Below are 20,516 nucleotides of genomic sequence, written 5' to 3' on the forward strand. Positions count from 1 at the left end.
TCATAAAATAGTAGACTTTCTGGTCTAAATTTTTTGGCTTGGTGTTTAACAGAATTCTTGGTCAGACTCCCTACTTTTTGTTAGACCATAATTTAATTAATAGTTGTTTTTCTAAGCCAGTGAATGAAAGGTTTAGAATGTGTTAAGACATTGGAAGGGATTTTCAGTGTATAGTTTCTTCATTTTCAATGTAGTTGATATTATCACACTCAATAAAAACCAGATATACCTGTACTTGTTTCTCACACTTTTATGGGTGAATATTTTCTTCTTTGAATTGTTTCAAAGGTCCAAGAACAACTTGAAACCACTTTCGTCTTAGGAAATATATATTAAAAACAGTTTGTTTTGGAAAGACTTGTGTACACAACTTGTTCACTGCTTCTCCTCTTTGAAGTCACCTTCTTATATATCAAAGAAATTTGACGGTGGTGTATTTTTTATTTCTCATGTAGGACACTAAAGAGTAGGTTTCTCATATTTTCTAAAAGTGCTATTACATAGCAAGCATTCATACATTCTAATGACATGGTAGAAGACAAAAGTCTAAGGAATATCTCACAAGCTTGTGGAAATAGAAATACCTAGGTCTTGCAAACCATGTTTTCTTTTACTGAGATTCCAGTTCTGTATGTTCATAGATAAATAGAGTCTTATTACAGAGTATATAACTGGGTATCTGACCAGCTGAGCCAGGATTGCCCATGGCTTCTCCACACATTTGTATTGTATAAACTCACATGAAAAATTTCAACTTGTTCAACTTTTTGTTCTTTATATTCAGCTTCAGAAGTATAAAATAATATGGAAATTACTTCTAAAAAATAAGTGATAATTATTTTATTCTTTATTTTTAATTATTATCATTGCATTTATTTTTATCTCTACTTTTTTTGTTTGAAAATAGATGTCAGCTCATGGATAATCTGTGATGGTGATATTGACCCTGAATGGATAGAATCTCTGAATTCTGTTCTGGATGATAATCGACTACTCACTATGCCCAGTGGAGAAAGGATTCAGTTTGGCCCAAATGTTAACTTTGTATTTGAAACTCATGATTTAAGTTGTGCCTCACCAGCCACAATATCTAGAATGGGAATGATCTTTCTTAGGTGAGAGCATTTGCATACACTGTATTAGAATATCCTTCAATTATTATTTTGGTTTCACAGCTAAGTGAAATAAGTGATGTATCGGTAATGTGTGAATATTTGTTTTCCTCATTCTTATTAACTTCTTTTTGTTTGTTTGTTTGTTAGGTTTTAATTCATTCAGAGAGTTCCTGTTTATTGCAGTTGAATTATTTCAGCAGTGTAGTTGTATCACAATTACTAAATAATTATTTTTTGTTTACTTAAATGAAACAGCAAGTATTTAATTTGTTTTCTTCTTTTTTCTGTAACTTTTATTTAAATATTATGATTGAGTTCAGAGAAGTTTTACAAATTGGAAACCTCTTTACTTAATATTTTCTTTCTTCAGTGTATTTGGAAGAGGCTTGAAGAGCAAAAATGAATAACAAACTGATTTTAGATTTCATATACAGTAGTCACATACTAGAACATGGATATTTGAGCCAATTTCTTCCCAAAATGAATAATTAGAAAGTTTTCTTTTACCTTTTGAATTTATGTTTTAGAATTTGGTATTTATCTGTCTATATAAAGTTCTCTACTCTTTTAGAATCATTTGAAACCATTTTCAATGTTATATGACACATGATAGGGTTATCAAGTTCATTCAGATTGTTTCCAAAATTATTTAATTGCTTACTTCTTTGGTAATATTGTAGGAAACATTTATATTAAACTAGCCATGAACTCCCAATTAATATTTTGAGGTATTAATTATTTAAAAAATAATACAGCATTGGGTTTATAGCTTTTGTAGCAGTATCTCACACAATTTATCTTATTTATTCAATGTATTCTTATAATCTTGTGAGAAAAATAGGATAAAAGGGAAGTTTATCACTTAATTTTAAAATATTTATTGAATGCCCGTTACCTATATGATGTTAAATTAGGCATTTTAGGAGAGACAGCAAGAAAGGAGTAAAGCTAACAGTTATGAAGGGCTTATATTTATGAAGAGCTTGTCTTTATGGAGCATATGTTCACAAAGGAGATAAGATAAATATAACAGCAATTATAATATAAGCTAGAATATAAATGAAATAAGGGGTAAGTAGAATGCCATATTGTAGAGCAATATGCCTGTATAGCCGCATATTGCTGTAGAGGATTTGAACATTGTTGGTGAACCAGATATTATTTGTGAGAGGCATAATGAATATATATGATTTCATGTAAAATACAAAAACATATTAATTATTTTTAGTTGCTTTTTGATTAGCTTGTACCTTAGTTTTAGGTTTTATTCATTTCTTCAGCAGATATTTGCACTTGCTATGCAATAGGCCAAATGAGGACCTTTTAATAATGAAAGAGAATGCTATTAATTATACTGGGATAACTGATATAAATCAAGATTGTCTTAGACAAACCAAGGCATGTAGTTGCTGTGGGCCCTGAGGAGATACTATGACAACAAAGTCTTTATTCTGAAGGAGTTTAGCATCTTTGCTTTGTCTGTTTTGAGCTTATCAAATGTAATTTAAATATTTACCTTTGATCTTTTCATTTTTTCTTTTGCTTATTAAACTGGATAGAAATGTGGAAGGAGAAATTCAGGGACTCAGTATTTACTCGTGTTGCTATGAAACACTGGTAGAAGATGGGAAAAATTATAAAATTGTGAGCCCTTGTAACTTCTAAAATTATTAATCTATGAGTTGTTTTTACTATAATTTTTATAAATATGCAACATATAATTTTGAATAAGATGTCTATATTATGTTTAATTTCAATCATTGGATGTTACTCATATAATTAAATGCTTTGCTAAAAAAATTATATTTTACTTTAGGATGATCTTCTAGTTTCAGTAGTGGCATGGGAATTTAGATATTTGGCTTTTTGGGGGGCAGAGAAAAAGAAAAAGTACTTTTAAAGATCTGCATTAAGATGCAGTGCAACGTGAAGTTTAATGTGCATTTGAATCACCCAGGGATATTATTAAAGTGAAGATTTTGCTTCATTAAGTCTGGGATGGGACTTGGGATTCTGTAGACCACACTTTGGGTAGGAAGGGTTTAGACCACTTTTTGGCTAACTTGTAGATGTGTAATTCTTCTTTAATTTATACTTATAATGATATAGATGAAATTTATTTGCTTTATTTTATAGAAAATGACATATATATATATACACACACCTGTATGTGTGTGTATATGTAGAATTAATGTATACACACAATATGTGTACATATGTAGAAGTAATATATACACACATACATATACGGAAGTAAATAAAGTGAATTCTTATATACTAGCAGATAGAGTACATGTGTAGAATGTTTACTGGAGCAGAAATTTATTTTGAAAGTAAATTCACAATTTCTTTCTAAATAGTTTCTTACATGTTTGTTAATGTGTTTCAGTGATGAAGAGACGGATCTTAATTCTCTGATAAAATCTTGGTTGAGGAACCAGCCTCCTAAATATAGAAATAATCTTGAAAACTGGATTGGGGATTATTTTGAAAAGGCTTTACAATGGGTTCTAAAGCAGGTAAGATAATTATAATATTTCATAATTATTTAGGCAAGAAGTATAATGATTGAGTGTTGCTTACATTTAACTGCCTTTTAGTATAAGAGCTCTGACAGAATATGGAGTGAGGGGTAGATGTCTTCATTGCTGTCCCACTGTATTTCATGGTATAACTTTTTATTGTGTTAGTCTTAAAACACTTTAATTCTTCCATCCATGATACCTTGCACTGCTTACCTAAAAATCTTGAACATTGGAATGCCTTTCTAAGTTTTACTAGCAAACCCATCTTGCTGTCACATTTTACTGTGTCAATAAATATCTGCATATATATCATGCTAAAAATAATGTCAAGTTAATACTAAAGTAGAGAAAGAATGGTCAGTTATTTATAACATTATTAAAACATTTGTTTATTCAACAAAAATTTATTGAATATCTAATAGACGCCCTAGACGAGACTTTGCGAGGTGAACATTAACAGGACAATCACTTTCCCTGCGAAGGGTTTGTCTCATGGAGGAAAATGACATGTAAAAAGATAATCACCATATAACAAGATGAAGAGAGTATTGCTGCCTTCTAGGAGAATTTTAAAAAGGAGATCACATTTAATTTTGAATTTGAAGCATGAATAGAAGTTTAGCATGCAAAGAAGATAATTTTCATGTATCTACATGATTTTTTCAAATTTTCTTGGTTTTTCTTTTATGTCATTGCTTTTATAAAAAACATGAACATATAAAAATAGAGGAAATAAATAGCAATGAGGTTTTTTTTTTAAAGTATCTGATTGTTAATCTGAACTTGATTTAGAGGTCAGTACTTGGGGTTGAACAAATCATGTAGAGAAATGGCAATCTCACTTTAGTTTTCTAAACTTTTTTTTGTAAGGATGAATGATGGAGGAATAGGGATTTGGGAGGAAATGACGCAAATCTGATAGGTTTCCCCAGAGACTTCAGGGAAGAACCACTCCCACCAGCCCTCAGTATGACTGAGCTGTCTACCTCTTTGTGCTTCTGCAGCAACGTACTGTGTCTTTCAACTATATTATAATTGCTTTCATTCAACTATAAGCACCTTGAGGGCAAGGACTAAGCCTGTTGTAGTCCTTGTTGTATCCACAGAACCAAAGTTTGTTAATAACAGTAGTGAATGAGAGTATATGAGCTTAATTAAATACCTGATGCCTATGTTTGTAGCACCTTTTCAGTGGGTGTGTTGTTATTTCATTAATATATAACATACAGAGCCTAACAAGGCTCTCCAATGCAAATACCTTGAGGTCATCTACTTGCATGCTGTTAGTGTTAGAATGAGAAATATAATACTAGGTAGAATGTATTGAAAAAAAGGGGTTTGTGACTATAGAAATGATAACAGGATAAGATTATTAAACCATAGAGTGGATACCAAATATTCAGTTAGAAAATAAATTAATTCTGTTCTGAGGTCAGGTCCCTGTTATTTTTTGAAATTTTTTTTATGTGTTGAGTGTTCCTTGTTTCTTTATTCTGTGCTTTGTTCACCATGTTCAGATTCTGAGAGATATACTATAATGAATGCTCTAGTCAAGTGCTGATTTTATTTATAACTAGAGCTTTACTTTCTTGTATTTAGCAAATCAGGCAATCTAGAAGAAAATATGTAGGTTTCCTTTATCTTGCCTTTAAAGCCTAGAACTCTTAGTATGGCCTAAGCCATTGGATTTCTACCCATCTCCTCCCTTTTTCCCATTTTTCCACCTATTTCTCCATTCTTTGAAAAATATTTATTATGCAGGCAGAGTACTTTTTTAAAGAAATATAAATTGGGTCATTTTATTCTCTTAACGTTTAAAGGCACCGAAAATAAAATTTGCACTCCTTACCACGGCCTATACAATTGCACATACCCTGACCCTTGCCTACCTTTCTGACTTGAACCGCTCTTCCTTTGCTTACTCAGGCATAAGCGTCTTTTAATTCCTTAACTACGCCAGTGGCTTACCATTGCATATGCTGTGTTCTCTGCATGTCAGATAAATCTCATTCTTTTAATGTTAGCTTAAATGTCACCTTTTTCAAAGAGACCTTGAGTCCTCAATCTGAGTTATCCTTTCTCAGAATACACTCTTCCTCTGCTCTATAGCTTCTGCTACAATGTGTTAACCATCTCCTCTACTAGACTTGACTTCCATTAAGACAAGTGCTCTGTTTAATTCACCTTTTTAAAAAAATACCTAGCACCACATACAGATCCTAATGCATAATTGGTTCTCAGCAAATACTTAGAGAAAGAATGAGAACGCTTTCCCCTTCTAACTCCCTGGCAGTTACACAGGGCCCCGGAGGTCCACCGATCAAAATCATCTACACCACCAGAGTCCAAAAGTTTCATTTTAAAATTCTGTGTAGAGAAAAAGTTCCAAATTGTTTTTAAGCCTGCTTTTACTTTTCTTTCTTGTCCAGAGCCATTAATCTAGCCTTTACCTCTAACTTCTTTTTTATCAGCAAGAGGAAATGAGGGAATATTACTTTTAGACCAATACTCATTGATTTACCTTTTTTTAAAAATATTCTTCAGGTTTAGGAGGTAAACAAACTGTGTATCTATTTGAGGACTCCAGCACTTTCAGCTAGAAATACACAATTGTGTTTTTATGATTACTTTTTATTTTCAAAGTTTATATATATAAATTGAAATCTAAACTTTCTATAACTTGAGTAGGGGGATTAATTTAAAGATGATCCTTGAAAAGATAAGTAAACATCAATCTGTGTATGGTTCTAATTTACTGGTTAATATTTACCTTTTGTCTGTAATATGGATTTTAATCAACAGAATGACTATGTGGTAGAAACAAGTTTGGTTGGGACTGTGATGAATGGTTTATCACATCTACATGGATGCAGAGATCATGATCAATTTATTATTAATCTCATAAGGGGGCTGGGTGGAAATCTGAACATGAAGTCACGTCTGGAATTCACCAAAGAGGTAATACACATTTAAAGCCTATGTTTAGTCAACATTTTTTGTTAATTTTCATTGATCCTTGGTATAGAACTTTAAAATTTTGAAATTATGCATTTAATACAATGATAATGCATTTATATACAGATCTTCCTCGAATTATGATGGGGTTACATCCAGATAAACCCATCATAAGTTGAAAATATCCTAAGTCGAAAATGCATTTACTACACCTAACCTATCAAATATCATAACTTAGTCTAGCCTGTCTTAAAGTGCTCAGAACATGTACATTAGACTACAGTGGGGCAAAATCATCTAACACAAAGCCTATTTTATAATAAAATGTCGAATAGAATGTAATTTCTTGACTGTTATACAGAAAGTGAAAAACAGTATGGTTGTAAGCATATCAGTTGTTTACCCTGGTGATTTTGTGGCTGACTGCCCGAGCTGCAGTTTGCTGCCACTCACTGCCACTGCCCAGCATCACAGGAAGGTATCTTACCACATTATCGCTAGCCTGGGAAAAGATCAAAATTCAAAGTATGGTTTTTACTGAATGTGTATCACTTTCGCCCTATTGTAAACTTGAAAAATCTTTAAGTCGAGCCATTGTTAAGTTGGGGACTGTCTGTATAAGTACCTAGGTACATATATACTTATTTTCTCCTTTGAACTAGTTTGTGATATTTTATGATGTTATTAAAATTTTATAAAATAATATTTAATAGGCTAAAGTTCGGACTATACCTTTTTTGTTAGATATTTTTGATACTTAGCTATGTAAATAAATATAATTATTTTATTCATTTTTAATCTTAAAATAACATATTTTTAATCATTTTTTTTAACCAGAAGAGTTTTAGCAGTTAGGGATGCTTAGATGGAGTAATCATTATAAATCTTTTCTTTATTAAATGCAAAGGTATATTTCAGCCACGTTATTTATAAAACTAAATTCTACATATTAAGGAATTTCTTCCTGTTGGCCTCTGTTGAAATAATTGAACACATATTCCTTTGGCTTGGCTCCAACATTATGTTTCTGCATTTTTATCACTTTGTTTCACTGATATCACCATTTATTGCTTTCTCTGTTCTGTTTTTCTTTCCATGGCTGTTCTGTTGCCTCTGTTACCAGATGCTTCTCACTGCTACCACTCAATGTCATATTATATGCTGCTTTTAAGCAGACATTTTATTGCCAAAGTTTAGAATAAAGCTGTTGAAGACTGGCATTAGGGGCTAACTCTCTGCTGTGTATCTGTGCAGATAACAGTTTTTCGTGTAAGAAAGAAGAACAAGTTGAGAGCAGGGGTGGTGACAGTGGAATGTGCAGTACCAAAATGTACTGGAAATGAAGGGTCTAGGAGTGCTACGTTGTACAATTTGTAATTTAGTGTTCATAAGAATTCAGTTAAAAGTTGAATATATTTATACAACATATGTGTGAACTAGATGACTTTTATTTGCTTAAATGATCATTCAGAGACTAATATTTCAGATAAAATGTTACTATAATTATTAAGGATATTAGGTAAGTTTAGTGCATGTGAACTTTTTTTTTTAAAGTAAGATGATTCTCTTTGGAGCATTTACTTTAAAGAATTAAAATTTCACATACTCTGTTTGGAGCACTGTATATGAAAATCTATCACAACTTTTTCCTCTTAAGGTTTTTAATTGGGCACGAGAATCTCCTCCAGACCCTCACAAACCAATGGACACCTACTATGACTCGAGTAGAGGACGATTAGCATCTTATGTGCTGAAGAAGCCAGAAAACTTGACTGCTGATGATTTCAGTAATAGCCAAACTCTTCCAGTCATTCAGACTCCTGACATGCAACGAGGTCTAGATTATTTCAAACCTTGGTTAAGTTCTGACACTAAACAGCCATTTATTCTTGTTGGACCAGAAGGATGTGGCAAAGGGTAAGAGTAGAAAAATGTTAATCGAGGTTCATATTGTGGATTTATGCTTCTCTCCTGTTTTAAAATGATTTAACAGCTTTTGTTACCTTTTTTTTGGTTAAAGTAGCATTTACATTTTCATGAAGGACTCTTTATTGTCACTACTTGTAAAAATAATATGACTATAGAGAAAAATATGTCCTTTTTTCTGCCAAGTTATGCATTTTCCAATGGAATTAGAAGAAGATACTCTTAAAAAGAATCTGTGTGTAAAATCATAAAAAATGAATACCTGATGTACTCGCAAACTACTGTATGCTGTAGTTATAAAAAATGAATCTTGAAGTTAGCTATTTAAAAATAGCTTTTAATTCAGTGGAATTCAACCTATTTCTAGTGCCTCCTGAGTGTAGTTTTTTGGAAATAAAGGAAATATAGATTATTATTTTCACATTTCTAGTAATAATTAAACAATTCTGTAAAGTCATAGTAATTTTTTTTTAACTTTTTTTCCAGTCTAAAAATTAGAAAGCTTACCTTCATAGCTATGGATAGTCATGGAAACCATATCTATTTTTACCACTTTTCCCTTAAACATCATACGTAATTTAGAAACGGAAATATTTAAAAATAGAAATTTTGTATTGAATATAAAAAGTATTTTATTGTCAAAGTCAAATGTTTTATATCTTTCTTAGGATGCTGCTCAGGTATGCCTTTTCCCAACTCCGGTCCACTCAAATTGCTACAGTTCACTGTAGTGCACAAACTACTTCTCGGCATCTCCTGCAGAAACTGAGCCAGACTTGCATGGTAATCAGTACTAATACTGGTCGAGTGTATAGACCAAAAGACTGTGAGAGACTTGTTCTGTACTTAAAAGATATCAACCTACCCAAGCTTGATAAATGGGGGACCAGTACTTTGGTAGCTTTCCTGCAGCAGGTGGGTCTTATCACTTGAAGTGTTTTGATATAATTGGAAACAATTTAATTTCATTAACTTTTCTTATAGATAGAAAATCTGCTTTCCTCTTTAGGGCTAGTTTTATCTAGCATGTGTCATGGAAATTAAACTCTTGAAGCATCCCACACTTGTTCCAGGGCTACTTTCTTTGATCTTCCTCCATCTAAAAATTAGTATTACATCGAGATGATATATGACAGAAAGAGTAAAAACAACCTTTACCCTACACCATTTACCTACCCTTTATTCCTAAAAAAAGGAGGAAAGCAGAAGCTGGGGATGGTGCTGGAGCTGGGGAAGTTTTTGCTTCATTCTTTTAGGTATGCATTCTTCTGAGAGCAGTTAGACTTCCTCAGTCATGCTTCAGTCACTGTGGAAGATTTTTTTTCTTTATGTGATTTACATCAAATTAGAAACTCTAAATTCTAAATTAGAGCTTAATATACTCATATTGGTTCACATTTTGCTTTTCTATATAACTGCAGAATATAATAAAATATTTATAGAAAAAATATTCTTATAGTTTTCCTGATTTCTTTCACTTTTTTTTTGATAATTGCTGGTGGATTTATACTATCACCTGGATTTTAATATTTTATTTGAAAAGCATTTTAAAAATGAGGATAATTCAGCTAACATTAACTGAACACAGAGTCTTTTTAAAATTAAAAAAAAATTTTATTGGAGTATAGTTGATTTACAATGTTGTGTTAGGTTCTGCTGTACAGCAAAGTGACAGTTATACCTATACATATATCCACTCTTTTTTAGATTCTTTTCCGATATAGGTCATTACAGAGTATTGAGTAGAGTTCCCTGTGCTATACAGTAGGTCCTTATTAGTTATCTATTTTATACATAGTAGTGTGTATATGTTGATCCCAATCTCCCAATTTATCCCCCCCATTTCCCAGTAACCATTATCTTCTGATGATGATTGAATTTGGAAACAATTGAATTTTATGCAAAATATATCATGATTAGAAAATCTTAAGCATAAAACACTTAAATATATTTATTGTCAAATAGGTATTGACATATCAAGGATTTTATGATGAAAATTTGGAATGGGTTGGTTTAGAAAATATTCAAATTGTGGCTTCTGTGTCAGCTGGAGGAAGACTGGGAAGACATAAGCTTACTACCAGATTTACTTCTATTGTTCGTCTTTGCGCTGTAGAGTACGTATCATTGTATTAAAAGTTTTTTTGACTTGGGGAGACATACATTGCATTTTATGAAAGGTATATATTAATGATATTACTTCAAAATGTGGAATATAAAAATAGTCAAATTTAAGCTCTGATGTTATTTTTTTCCTATCCTTCCTAAACTGTAGGCAATAATTTAGGGTGATGAAGTCTTTAATCAATGCTTGTTATATATTAGAAATAAAACATAACTGCTTTGTATTGTCTCTAAATGTCAATCTCAGGAATCTGAATGGTGGGTTTTAGATTTAAATGTTTTATGGGTTATTTAAAACAAAAATACAATCAAATTTTATGAAGATAACTAAAAAGAGAATTTAAATTTTAACAAAGTAAAGTTAGGTCATTTAGTGGCTGATAATATTAATCGTAACATACCCATCCATCTCCATGGTCCATAGTTGTTACATGGACTCGAATTTTATGACACTGCATCCTCTGTTATATTTTGCCTTACAAAATCTTGTTTTTGTGCTTTCATGCTAAACTGCCCCCGTCTATTAACATTCTTCTTTTAGAAATGTTACAGCAACCAGTTAAGCTGTACTGAAATAGATTTTGGTTTGGGAGAAACAGGTTGATTTTATTTGTTGTTTTCTACTTCTGTAGTTCTAAGGTGGATTACTGCTGTTTGTACAGACTATACTTAATTCAAAATGCTTTTTCTTAAGCAGAATTTTCCTTTGGCCCTTTCTAAAGATCAGTGGTCTTTTAAACAATTATGTTTTTAAGTAATTTCATTGGAATCCTCTATTAGAATCCTTAGTATTTGAAAACAGATAATCAGGGATCTGATTTAGTTGAAGTAACAATAGGGACTGTGAGCCTGGCCTTAGCCCTTGAGTAAACCTTGGAGGTATTTAGGCCTTACAATTTGAAAACCACACAGTTTGAAAACCACTGCTATAACTTAACATTAAAATAATAATTTAGGGGACTTCCCTGGTGGTCCAGTGGCTAAGACTTCGCCTTCCAATGCAGGGGGTGCAGGTTCGATCCCTGGTCAGGGAGCTAAGATCCCACATGCCTCGCGGCCAAAAAACCAAAACATAAAACAGAAGCAATATTGTAACAAGTTCAATAAAGACTTCAAAAATGGTCCACATCTAAAAAAATCTTAAAAAAAAAAATAGTTTAGAATGTTGATTTATTTCAACTTCTTTCTTATATGCTTTTTTTTAGTTACCCAGAAAGAGAGCAATTACAGACAATTTATGGAGCATATTTGGAACCAGTTCTACATAAAAATCTGAGGAATCATACTATTTGGGGTTCTTCGTCAAAAATTTATCTCTTAGCAGGATCTATGGTACAAGTGTATGAACAGGTATATATTCACTTACACTGTAGTTTTCATGTCTATTGGTATTACTCCCAAAGGGCTACCTTTAATCCTGATTTGTGTTGATGCTCAGGCTTTCTTTTCCTGTCGTTTATTATACTTTTCTACTGAAGAGTGACTCTGTGAGGATAGATGCTTATGTGTGCGTTAGTCATTATTGTATCTTCTGGCATAGTTTTTAATAAACACCCAATAAGTATTGAATGAATAAATCAGTGGGTAGATGGTCATTCTGCTTTGGTTTCAAATTTAGCTTATTTACAGTGGGGTTCATCTTCTTTCCAAAACTAGCTCTTTCTCCTGACTTCTATCAGTTTCTGTCTTTCAGGCTTCAAATCCGAGAGTAGTTCTTGATGTTTATTTCTTTCCTTTTATCTGTGAGGAAATGTCTAAAATACTCTGATAAAGTGGGGTGACACTTGAAAATAGGCATTAAGGATGCAGAAGATATTTATTGAGTACCTTCTCTTTCCAGTGCCAATCCTAGGGCTACAAAGATGACTGAGTCGCTATTCCCTGGAAATGCACAGTCTAATGAGGGACCTGATCATATAAATAAACTATTAATACAGTGTAATAAGTCTATCAATAACAATATGTACCAGTTACAGAGATAGCATGGAAGAGAGAGTGAATAGCTTTGTTGTGTGTGGTAGATTTTTTTTTTTTAACATCTTTATTGGAGTATAATTGCTTTACAATGGTGTGTTAGTTTCTGCTTTATAACAAAGTGAATCAACTATACATATACATATATCCCCATATCTCCTCTCTCTTGCGTCTCCCTCCCACCCTCCCTATCCCACCCCTTTAGGTGGTCACAGAGCACCGAGCTGATCTCCCTATGCTATGCGGCTGCTTCCCACTAGCTATCTATTTTACATTTGGCAGTGTATATATGTCCATGCCACTCTCTCACTTCGTCTCAGCTTACCCTTCCCCCTCCCCATGTCCTCAAGTCCATTCTCTATGTCTGCATCTTTATTCCTGTCCTGCCCCTAGGTTCTTAAGAACCATTTTTTTTTTTTAGGTTCCATATATATGTGTTAGCATATGGTATTTGTTTTTCTCTTTCTGACTTACTTCACTCTGTATGACAGACTCTAGGTCCATCTACCTCACTACATATAACTCAATTTCGTTTCTTTTTATGTCTGAGTAATATTCCATTGTATATTTGTGCCACATCTTCTTTATCCATTCATCTGTCGATGGACACTTAGGTTGCTTCCATGTCCTGGCTATTGTAAATTTTAAGAGGAGATGAAATGTGATCTAAGTTTTGAAAAATAAAGAGAAATTCACAAAGTGTCTGGAGGTGAAAGAGGGTCTCCTTGGGTAAAGGGAATAGCATGCGAAAGTTATGGAAGTGTTTGTGGAGGATGCTTTTTATAGTATTGGAGTAGAAGTGGAGAAAGATAAGGCTATGTTTTTCTAAATTAATTCAAATGTTAGGCAGTCAAGGCCAGAATAAGAGCAGTGGCTCCATCCGTAGAGAGGAAGGGAGAGGCTCTTCTCTCGTTGGTTATATGTTGAGTTGTGGCGCTTTGATTTGTTAAATGTTCAATGATTTCTTGAACATAAGATAGCTCTGTGGGTCCCACCATTATAAAATGGGTCTGTCTTGCACCCATGAGCACCTTGGAATTATAGCTACCATTTTATAAAATTTAGGTTAGCTTTCCTTGAATTCCTTTCTTTAGCAGGGCTTTTTAACCTTTTATTTTTTTCCATGGACAACCTTTGGCAGTTTGTTGAAGTTTATGAACAACCTCTCTTAGATAATGTTTTTAAATGCATAAAATATAGAATACAAGATAACTGAGGAAATCAGTAATATTGAAATACAGTTCCAGCCACTGGTAGAAATTGACATTCTATGACTTTAAGGTGACTGAAAAATTTATAGCATGATTATATATTTAAGAGAGTAGACAGATCATTTACTATATTTTTTCCAGGTGCGGGCCAAATTTACAGTTGATGATTATAGCCACTATTTCTTTACTCCTTGCATCCTTACCCAGTGGGTTCTTGGCTTATTCAGATATGATTTAGAAGGAGGTAAGTTTTGCTTTTATGATTTCAAATCACTTATCTTTCTTTAGAATGTCATATTGTGTGTGTGTGTGTGTGTGTGTGTGTGTTTATGCTGTATGCTATATTTGTAATAGGTAAATGAGTATTGTAATTATAGTATTTTAAAAATTAAAATGTTAATATTAAATTTAAATATTAATATTAAAGTTAAACATGATATTAAAATTATGATATTTTATTATGCTTCCTCTCCTAAACTATGATTGTCACTATTAAAACTTGATTTGGGAAAAAAATATAATCGTTATCCTTTGTAGCCAAAGCATGTTTAATATGCTCTTGGGGATTGATATCTTTATTGAACAACTAGAGATAATAGTGTTTAACGTATCCTTTAAAGAATCAAAAAAGTTTACCAACTCATTAACAAAATGAATTCTCTTTTTCCCTTTATTCTATTTATCTGATGCCAAAATTATGGTATGTAGATTCTCATTCTCTATTTCTTTCTAATATTATGTTGAAACAGATCATTTTTAAATCATTTGAATTTTATTATAATTAAAGAAAATTTTGCCTTTTTTAGGATCCTCAAACCATCCTCTAGATTATGTATTAGAAATTGTAGCATATGAAGCACGGCGCTTATTTCGTGACAAAATTGTTGGTGCAAAGGAACTTCATTTATTTGACAGTATTTTAACATCAGTGTTTCAAGGAGACTGGGGCTCAGATGTACTAGACAATATGGCAGGTAATATAGTTACAGAGTTTATGTAAATATATAAAAGTTATGAGAACTTTCAATTTTTTTTTCTTACTGATAGCATGATTTCATATATCTAAACAAATCAAAACTTTGGATAATTTATATATGTATTACTGAATCACTTTGCTGTAGAGTAGAAATTAACACAGCATTGTAAATCAACTGTACTTCAGTAAAATCAATTAAAACAAAAAAACCCAAAACTTTGGATAATTTTAATGTTTTTACCATAAGAGGATGCTCTGTCTTCTTTGCTAGATTTCAATAATTATGTTCCAAACAAAATATGATGACGATAATTGTTTTCTTGGAAAGGGTTGTTCAGACCATAGTGTTTAACATTTGCAATTCAAAATTGTATTTCCTGAAGGACTTTTACTAATAAAAATAGCCATGTGTGTGTGATACTTAAAGATCATAGTGAAAATCCATATTTGATTATAATGAACTTTCGCTTGAGAAAGTGACTCATTCCTGTCACTACTCATAAGGTCATTAGCACAGAACTTCTTGTGTACCCTCTTGTCAGCTTCACCCATTATTATGATAAACAAACAAAGCATAGCACCAGTCAAAGGAGCTATGTTGCATTTGCAACTATTACTGCTTAATGACCAATTTGCATTGTGAAATGCTGTGGGAGTGATGCATATAAAATGAAAATCAACATGTTGAAAAGGCCTTTGACAGAGGATGACTATAATATGGAACTCTTTCCTAATAAAACTGCTTTCAAGCTACAAAATGAATTTCTATTCTATTAGAGTGTAAAGCTAGCCTTCAAAAATATTTCATATAATACATTATGTTGTATCTTTCTAGATTTGGTATTGGTTCCAGGGTCGTAATGACATAAGCCAAGGGGAGTCTTGAAGGTGAAAAGGATGTTAAGATTGATAGAAGGAATTTTCTAGGTGCTGCTTGAGCCTTAGAATCAGGAAATAAGTTCAGAAGAACCTAAGACAGGATGAAATGCTGAGAGAAGCCTGTTAATAGTTCAAAGTCGGCTTGATTTTGAGTGAGGTTTTATGTCATTGTGGCGTGTAGTTTTCATGTCTTAGCATGGAGAGGCTCTTGTTCTCAAATGCTGCCATGTTTCTCACTCTAAAAATTGAGTTAATAGTGTCTCGTCTTGCAAAGAAAGTGACATATCCTTTGGGCATTAGATAGTATCAGTGTCTTATCTGAATTCTCTAGAATTTGGTATCTTTTAGAGTCTCCTGTGTAGGACTCAATAAATAATATTTTTTTTCTCAGTATTTTACTTTTTAATGAAGGGTTGTATTTTTTAAAAAATACAGGCTTGATATATGTGAGATCCAGGCAAATATGATTTTCACATAGTAGAATATCTATTAAGAAAAATTATTAAGAAAAATTTTGGATGCTTAAAAATTTTAAGTATCCAAAATTAATTTTTTAATTTTGGATACTGAAAAATAAACTAGATACATTCTTGTGCTCAAGAAACTTGTTATCTAATGGCAGATACAGATGTGAAAGTCCTTGCTTACAATGATAACTATTGCTAATATGTTTAGGTGCCACAAAGATTTATGCAAATAGATGGTTAAACTGGTAAATACAATAGAGCATGAAGTGTTTTACAATTAATATAACTTTTCTGAATATATTTGGGATAAATGCTAGATATTAGGGGTGTAGAAGAGTAGAGACTAATTCCTTTTTGAGGAAATTACTTTGAAATTTTTTAAAATAAATATTTTATTTTGAGATAATTGTAGATTCATGTACAGTTGTAAGAACTAACAGGGAGAGCACACGTACTTTTTACTTGTTTTCCTTCAATGGTAACATCTGGCAAAAATAGTATAATATCACAACCAGGATATTGACATTGATACAGTTAAAATGGATTAACTCCTCTTCCATCCCCTGGAAACCACCCATCTTTTCTGTGTTCAGTTTTGTCATTTTAACAATCTTATTTTCAATCAGAATAATTCTCTGGAGATATATGCAGGTTCTTGAGTGTTTCAGTAGTTTATTCCTTTTTATTGCTAAGTAGGTATTATATTTAGACATGCTACCATTTCTTTCACCATTTACTTGTGGAAGGGCATCTGAGTTGTTTTCAGTTTTTGGCTATTAGGAGGAAAGCTGCTATAGTCATTTATGTACAGATTTTAGTGTGGAGATTTTTGTTTCTCTGAGATAAATGCTCAGGAATTCAGTTGCAGGGTTGAATGGTACTTGTATGCTTTGGTTAAAAAAAAAAAAAAACCTGCCACACTGTTTTCTAGAGTAACTGTATTTCATTTTACATTTCCATCAGCAATATATGAGTGATCCAAGTGCTCCACATCCTTGCCAGCATTGGGTGTTGTCAGTATTTTTTTATTTTAGCTATTCTGATAAGTGTGTATTGATATGTCATATTGGTTTTATTTTGCATCTTGCTGACAGCTAATGAAGTTGAACATCTTTTCATATGATTAATTGTCTTCTGTATGTCCTCTTCAGTGAAATGTCTCTTTGTGTCTTTTGCCCATTTTCTAATTGGATTTTTTTTTTAATATTGAGTTTTTAGAGTTCTTTATGTATTTTAGATGCTATTCTTTTGTCACGTATGTGGTTAGCAAATATATTCTCCCACTCTGTAGCTTGTCTTTTCATCTTCTTAATAGAGTCTTTCACAGATAAAAAAGGTTTTAATTTTATGAAGCTCAATTTATTAATTTTTCTTTTTAAGGCTTTTTTGGTGTCAAGTTTAAGAACTCTGTTTAGTCCTAGATTTTGAAGATTTTCTCCACTTTTTTTTCCTAAATATTTTATAGTTTTATGTTTTAAGTCAGTGGTCCATTTTGAGTGAATTTCTGTGTAAAGTGTGAGACTTAGGTCACGGTTCATTTCATTGCCTATGGTTGTCCACTTGTTCCAGCACCTCTTGTTGAATAGGCTACCTTTCTGCCTTGAACTGCTTTTGCACATTAGTCAAAAATTAGTTGTGTAAGTCTGTTTCTGGGTTCCTGATTCTGTTCCATTGATGTATATGTTCTTCTGCCAATACCACACTGTCTTGATTGCTGTAGCTGTATAATAAGTCTTAAAATTCAATTGACTGATTCCTTCTTCTTTAAAATTGTTTTAGCTATTTCAGTTCCTTTGCCTTTCCATATAAATTTTAGAATAATCTTGTATATATAAACAATGTTGCTGAGATTGTGGTAGGAATTGTATTAGCTCTGTATATTGGTTTGGGAAGAATTGACCTCTTATGTTGATTTTTCCAATCCATGAACATAATATATTTGTCCACTTATTTAGATATTCTTTGCTTTCTTTCATCAGTGTTGTATAGTTTTCAGCATAAGTCCTATAAGGTATTTTGTTAGATTAACACCTAAGACTTTAATTTTTTTGAGCAATTACAGGAAATCAAACTGTATCTTAAAGGATACAATTAAGTGAAGAAGAGGGGAAGGGCATTCCAGACAAAGGAAAAAGCATATGCAAAGAATCAAAGGTTTGAGAAAACTGGGGTATATATTGGAGTACAGAGGGACATAAGAGATTCAAGCAGTCAGTGGAGCCAAATTGAAGCCAAATTGCAAAGGGCCTTGATTAGGAAAAGTTTTTTTTTTTTTTTTTTTTTTAAGGCAGTGGGAAGCTCTATGTGATATTGGAGTGCAGTGGTACTATCAGGTTTTGTTTTCGTGTTTGTTACTCTAGTAGCAGTGAGGATATATTTGATGGAGTAAAGGCTTGTAGCAGGGATATGAGGTAGGAGGATGCTGCAATAGTCCAGCTGAGAAATGATGAGACATGAAGATAATGAGTTCAGTTTTATGCATGTGTTTGAATGTTTGCAAGCTTTTTGAGTGTCTTTTGTGAATCTACATAGTTTATCAGTTCTGTGAGGGTAGAAATTATGTTTGTCTTACTCACTACTTATCTCTAACAGGAAGTACAATGTTTAAATACAGGTCTGTGATAGATAAGTGTTTAATGAATGAATGCATGTGTTATATGTCATTAAGCAACTGGAAATATGGGACTAGACTAGAGCTGGGAGACTTGCCTAGAGATACTTAGTGAATCGGTTTTTGGTGTATATTTAGATAGTTGATAATCTAATCCACAGAATAAGATTAAATAATTCCAGGGGAGTATTTAGAATTAAAGCATAACAGGCTGAATATGGATCCCAGTCAAAATAAAAATATAAGGGATAAGTAGAAAACTGAAAAGGAGTAGTGGTTGTGGCTTGATGAGCACGGTAATATAGATTCAAGGAAAAAAGCTCCATTAAGGAGATGCACACAAGTCATATTGGGATAATGACTACAAAGAAGGTTTGGATTTCGCAATTAGGGTAGCATTGTTGTTCCCAAATAAGAGTTTAGTATAGTGGTTTTGGCAAGCAGAAGATAATGTGAGAAATATGATGGAGAAGGAAAGGAGAACATGAGGTAGCTTGGGGTCTAGGGAAGGTAGGGCTGTTGCTGAGCGCAGCATATGACAAGGAGGATACTGATGGAACAGTCTCCCAGAGGAATTGGGAGACGAAATCTTCAATAGAATGGTGAACAGATTTTCCTCGTATGGTAACAGGAACACTGCTATAGATAAATTTAAGGGAAGTTTGTGGAATTTTTATTTTCTAATTAAAATTTGGTTAATTTTTCTTTTATTTTAGAAGTTAGGGCTCTTGATGATGTTAGTAAATCTGTGTTCTTTTTCAAGAATAATTTTGAGATTGTTTTATTTATTTGCCAATTCAAAGTAATTAATCTTTGCCTTTCTGGGGATGTTCTTATTTGGACTAATTAAGTTAAAAACAGTTTAGTGTGAAGTATATCTACTGATGCTCCCATTATGATTAACACACATAAAACAAAAATATCTTTCATTTCTACAGATAATTTCTATGTTACATGGGGAGCTCGACATAATTCAGGAATAAGGTCAGCCCCAGGACAACCTTTGCCTCCACATGGAAAACCACTTGGAAAACTAAATTCTGCAGATCTTAAGGATGTTATTAAAAAGGTATAATATGAATCATGAATTTGAATTGGGATTTGGTTATGATTAAAGCCATTTTCAAAATATTTATTGTAAGTTTTTTGAGAGCATGAAGTGAAAGATCTTAGAATAGGCAAAACCGGTTTGTATCTTTTGGAATTTAGCCCAGTGTGGCAGATCTAAGTAGGTGCACATGTACTTACACAGATTAGTGTGAAATTGCCAGGATACATGCTGGAAAAAGGTATCTGAGGTTGAAACTATTAAAAAGGTTTAATATTAATTGGGAAATATAACTGCTAATATTATATTAACAGTTAATATAATATTAACTGCTCATTCGAGAGGAGTGGTCTCAAACTTTAGTGAGCATTAGAATCGCTTTGAGAACCAGAAAATATTGATGGCTGGATCCCATCCGGAGAAGTCTGAATTCAATTGGTCCTAATCTGAATCTGAAAAAAATCAAGAGAATCCAAATTTCTGAGAGGCTTCCAAATGATGTTGATGCTGCTGGTTCACTGAAACTTCTAGCAGCACTGCCCTATGGAGTTTTGTTTGTTTGTTTGTTTTGTTTTTGAGATTAATTATAATAAGAAGAAACAGTATTATATATGATTGCTTTAAAAATTAATACTTATAATGGAAGTTAGTATGGATTTTATATCAAGAAAAGTCTTTCATGGTCTAGAAAATTTATTTGTTTGC

General features: G+C 32.4%; 1 protein-coding gene across 3 annotated transcripts in view; it reads left to right on the forward strand.

Annotated features, from left to right (window-relative positions):
• DYNC2H1 (dynein cytoplasmic 2 heavy chain 1) overlaps window positions 1-20,516 on the forward strand; it is a 367,349-nt gene that overhangs the window by 73,208 nt on the left and 273,625 nt on the right. For all 3 annotated transcript variants that reach the window (XM_007191229.2, XM_057552950.1, XM_057552951.1), the window contains exons 39-48: window positions 908-1,115; window positions 3,505-3,634; window positions 6,443-6,598; window positions 8,253-8,512; window positions 9,190-9,436; window positions 10,487-10,638; window positions 11,851-11,995; window positions 13,972-14,074; window positions 14,637-14,804; window positions 19,702-19,832. In XM_007191229.2, coding sequence (XP_007191291.2) covers window positions 908-1,115; window positions 3,505-3,634; window positions 6,443-6,598; window positions 8,253-8,512; window positions 9,190-9,436; window positions 10,487-10,638; window positions 11,851-11,995; window positions 13,972-14,074; window positions 14,637-14,804; window positions 19,702-19,832 — 1,700 coding nt within the window. The remainder of the gene's footprint in view (window positions 1-907; window positions 1,116-3,504; window positions 3,635-6,442; window positions 6,599-8,252; window positions 8,513-9,189; window positions 9,437-10,486; window positions 10,639-11,850; window positions 11,996-13,971; window positions 14,075-14,636; window positions 14,805-19,701; window positions 19,833-20,516) is intronic.

Source organism: Balaenoptera acutorostrata, chromosome 9 (genome assembly GCF_949987535.1).
Source record: "Balaenoptera acutorostrata chromosome 9, mBalAcu1.1, whole genome shotgun sequence".
Classification (NCBI taxonomy): domain Eukaryota; kingdom Metazoa; phylum Chordata; class Mammalia; order Artiodactyla; family Balaenopteridae; genus Balaenoptera; species Balaenoptera acutorostrata.